Source organism: Castor canadensis, chromosome 7 (genome assembly GCF_047511655.1).
Source record: "Castor canadensis chromosome 7, mCasCan1.hap1v2, whole genome shotgun sequence".
Classification (NCBI taxonomy): Eukaryota; Metazoa; Chordata; class Mammalia; order Rodentia; family Castoridae; genus Castor; species Castor canadensis.
In genome coordinates this window covers 82,819-87,595 of record NC_133392.1, presented here as the reverse complement: position 1 = coordinate 87,595, position 4,777 = coordinate 82,819, and the positions used below count along the sequence as shown (strand labels likewise).

Below are 4,777 nucleotides of genomic sequence, written 5' to 3'. Positions count from 1 at the left end.
TGCTAGAATTTACTAATAAGGCCTTAGACCCAAACATTTGCTTATTTTGTCTGTTTTGTGTGGAAAGTTTTAGTGTTTAATTCAATCTCCTTATGTATTACAAATCTACTTAAATTTACTATTATTCCTTGAATCTAGTTTGTGTGAACATATAAATTTGCTCAGTTCATTGAAGATATCTAATATATTGGCATATACCTGTCCTTACTATTTCCATAGAACTAATTTTGTCTAAAAGTCCTTTAATGATGTCAGCTTTTTAATTCTTGGTTTTAGTAATTAAGTCTTCTTTTGACTTTTGGTAAAACAAATTAAGTTTGTCAATGTTGTAGAAATCTTAGAAGAACCAGCTTTTGTTTTCATTGCTTATCATGATTTATTCTCTAAAATCTCAACTCAGTAATGAGGAGCTTTGGACATGGCTGACCCCTGCAGTGCTCTCATCTCACAGTGGGGAGGAATGGAGAGGACCCCATAGTACAGGAGAAATACTCTCAGTATTCACCTGCTGATATTGGACTTCATTCCACTAGTGCCATTTTACATTCAGAGAAAAATCCATCAAGTAATCAACATACAAGCAACACCTTCACTCTAGGGTTCAAGGATGAACTTACATCTTGTACCACATATGCTTTAGTCCACCTCAGGGAATAACACTCTGGACCCTCTTCCCATGCCCATATGAACAGTTCATCCACCCAGGTCCTTATGAGCTGGTTTACATACTTTGATGAAATGTGTAGGATATTCTCAGTGCACTGGTGACAGTTTATCAGAGGCTATGAATCATAAAGCCACAGAAATTAATTTTTTCATAGTTCTGGGCGGAAATACCACAATAAATTAGTCAACAGGGCCTTTCTACCTCTGAAGCCAGTAGGAGAGAATCCTTTGTTGCCTCCTCTGGGTTCAAGTGTTGCTGTTAACCTGAGAACCTCAGCTTATAAATGCCCTTTTCAGTCTCTGCCTCTGACCTCACATGCATTCTTCCTGTGTATCTCTGACATACTGACTAAGGACTCATTCTAATGACTCTATCTTCTCTAGGTACATCTGTGAATGTGAGATCACATTCATAAACTGGACACCAGAACTTCAACACATTTTGGGGACACAATTCAATACACAGCAGGAGGCAAAGAGCACTTTAAATAGATCATGAAGAAACAAGCACAGCTGAAGCCAAGGGGGCAAATTTAAAGTGGGATTTGGGTCATTTTGTGTGGAGCTCAGAGGACAAGTTCAGCATTTGGGCAAAGAAGGGCCTTAGGACGTGTTCACAGAGATAGTGGGTGTAAGGCCATTTTGTAAGTGAGAGTCTTTGATGGAACTGTTCAGGAAGATACCACAGAAAGGGTCTTCCAGCTCTGAGGTGACACTGATGGAGGACAGAATGAAGGTACTGGGATATGGAGTCTTTTGCTGATGGTGATATGGATTGAGTATCACCCTGATGTATGGGAATGAGGTGTAGGGAACCCAAAAATGTGAAGCAAAAGCTAAGCACAAAAGATCGAATAGCCTTGTGATCACAACAGTTCCTCAAATGGTCTTGCCCAGACACTTAGAAAGATGAGGCCTGAGATAGTACCACCGGCCAACTGAGTTCCTTGGATGCAACAGACAAAGCTGTGGGACAGCCACTGGCTGGTGGATATTCAGTTAGGAGAGGGATAATGGCTCCCACAAACTTGTCAATGTGGTTGTGTGGTGCCTTGCCATAGACAATGGACAGAAACAGAGATAAATTATTCATTTGACGGTCAGCAACATGCGTTGGAGACGGCATTAAGGGAATTCAAATGTGTTCAATGAGGAAAAGCCCTACGCCATTATTCACATTAGTCAATTTGAAGTAGATAGATAGTGGGAGGTTCAGGTAGAACAAGGGGTGTTTGTGGAGGTCCAGGTAGCCAGAGCCTCATGAGGCATAGTAATGTTTCACTTTTGACTGAGATGAAAGAGGCTCTGAGAGGTGGCAGAAGGAGGGCCCTGAAAACCTGACCATGTACTGAAGAAGGGAGGGGACTCTGGGCACACAACATTCTTTACTTCACAATGTGTAGGTGTAGGGCACAAAGGTACTGAAGAGGAAGATAGCCTTGAAACAGGGTTGTAAAACATGGTAAACTGTCAATTAAAAGCTGTAACCTCGGACAGAGCTGTGAGGAATTGCCCATTAGAGCCATGCAAAAGTTCAGGACCGAGATGAAAGGCATCATGCAGAGATAAGCACCCGTTCCTGCCTTTCTTTGTCTCCACTTGTAAATAAACTTTCCAAAGCAGGTCTCCCCTACTGTTCTTATCTAAACAACACTAGGTCCCTAGCTCACTACCAGCCCAATTAACCTAAACAATCTAACTCACTGGTTAGGACACCATGACCTGAGCACATCTTTGTAACCTGATGCCCTACACTACCTTTTAAATATCTTGTGAATCCTTTGTTCAGGGCTCAGACACAGGTACACATCTGAGCCCGCTGGCGTAAAAAAAAAAATAAAAACCTGAGTTCTCCACTCCTCTGAGTGTCGCTTGGTTTCTCCTCTGACTACCCTGCCACAACAGTACAAATACAGTCAGTGACCCTTTTGCCTGGATTTGGGTTTATTGAAGTGGGTAGTGGCAACTGAGCAAGAGCTTAGCTGAGAAAAGCCATGCTCTTTGGAGGCACCCAGGATTGATAGCCTGTTTCCCCAAATGGAAGAAGTATACCTGTCAGGACTTGGGATGGTGGTTCTGTGGATCAGACATTTATGGGTGCACACAGATAGACATAGTTCAATTGGATCAGCCAACACAGAAGAGGCAGAACAAACTGTCAGAATCTCAAGTCTGAGGGTAATTCTTCTAAAAAGGTCATATCTAGGTCTCAGTTCTTTAATCTTGCTCTCAGGATGTAGAGCATGGAATACCTGGGAAACTGGAAGAACAACCTACACTTCTCACCTAATTTGGAGAGAGGGTAAGAGTCTCCCCAGGGCGTGCTTGACTTCCTTGTTCCTCAGGGTGTAGATGAGGGGATTCAGTGTGGGGCTGAGGGCCGAGTACAGCACACCTGCCACTTTGCTTCTGTCTGGGCTATAGCTGGAGGCAGGGCTGATGTAGGCACAGAACACGGAGGAGTAGTACACAGAGACCACGATGAGGTGGGAGGAGCAGGTGGAGAAGGCCTTCCGCTTCCCTTCTGCGGAACGCATGCGCAGGATGCTGGCGAGGATGCAGCCATAGGACAGCAGGGTGAGCAGGAAGTTTATGCCTCCGTAGAAGGCATCAGCCAAGAGAGTCATGATGCTGTTCACACGCGTGGGGCTGCAGGAGAGCAGCAGGAGTGGGGGGATCTCACAGAAGAAGTGATTGATGACCTTAGGGCCACAGAACGACAGGTGTGCCATCAGACCAGTGTTGATGGAGGAATTCAGAGCACAGATACCCCATACACCGATGGCCATGGCTCCACACATTTGTGGGCTCATCCTGGAGCTGTAGTGCAGGGGAAAGCAGATGGCCACATAGCGGTCATAGGCCATGACTGTGAGAAGCAGCAGCTCAGAGGAAGCAGACCAGACAAGGAAGAAGAGCTGGACCATGCACCCCTGGAAGGAGATGGTGTTTTCATCAGTTGCTAGGCCTAGAAGTACCTTGGGCAGCACTGAGGAGATGCAAATAATGTCCATGGTGGCCAGGTTGCAGAGGAAAAAGTACATAGGACTGTGGAGGCCAGTGCTGGAGCTGACCAAAACAATGATCAGAGTATTTCCAGTGATTGCCACTGTGTACAGGGCCAGGAAGCAGCCAAGCAGGAACAGTTGCAATCTGGCGTGCTCTGAGAACCCCTGTAGGATGAATTCAGTGACCATTGTCTGGTTAGGGCTTGCCATGAGGAGGAAGAAGCCCTGGTCCCACTCTTGGGTCTGAGAGATGACAGGGCACTCTCTTCAGACTCCTGTTTTCACAGGGAATCAGCTTCAAACTCTGTCTACTGTCAGGAATTGAGTGAACAGGTTTCTTTCATGGAAGCCTTTAAGTCCCAACATCATTTGGAAACCACATATCCTTCATTTTCTTCCATCCTTTAATTTTGTGTCTTAATAGGATCTACCCCTTCCTCACCTTCTTCAACATTTAAGTGTGTGGTGCATCCCTCACTGAGGAGCTGTGGCTGTTTCTGTCTCTTAACACCTACAAGTGCTGTGCTCTGCAGAAGGTGCCAAGAGACACCTCTGTGCCCTCATCTCCACAGCAGGTGCTTCCTCAGCAGAGGTGCCTATCAGAAGACATGCTCTGAGATGCCTCTTGAAGCTTCCCTCACAGTCTGGCCAGTGGCCCCTCAAGCACTCAGTCTGTATTTTGAGTTAGGACAATTGGTACATAATTTTAAAAGTAGACACTAAGTCTATGGTGGCACAGATGATCTGAACAGTCTACCATCCACCGTGACCTACTGACTTTACAGATACACACTCACCACCTACAAGATGCATATGCCTCCGGGCAGGTTGGAGCATCAACTAGATGGGCTACTAGTTGGACTATGAGAAGGCTTTGATAAATTTTTAAGTATTAAAATCTGTCAGAATATGCTTGCTGTCTATATTAGAATTAACTCTGCATCAATAGCATATCTAAAAAATCCTTCTTAAAGATGTGGAATTTAAATAACAAATTACTAAATAGTACATCCAGAACAAATGAAAACATTTTAAATTGAATCATTAAAAAGCACATCATATCAAAATTTGTGGGAAACAAGAGAATGCTTAGAGACAAGTTT

General features: G+C 44.4%; 1 protein-coding gene across 1 annotated transcript; it reads right to left on the bottom strand.

Moving 5' to 3' along the window:
• Window positions 1-2,948: 2,948 nt before the first annotated feature.
• Window positions 2,949-3,884, bottom strand: LOC109701188 (olfactory receptor 13A1-like). The gene has a single exon (XM_020186621.2). The coding sequence runs from the start codon at window positions 3,882-3,884 to the stop codon at window positions 2,949-2,951; it is 936 nt and encodes a 311-aa protein (XP_020042210.2).
• Between the last annotated feature and the right edge of the window lie 893 nt (window positions 3,885-4,777).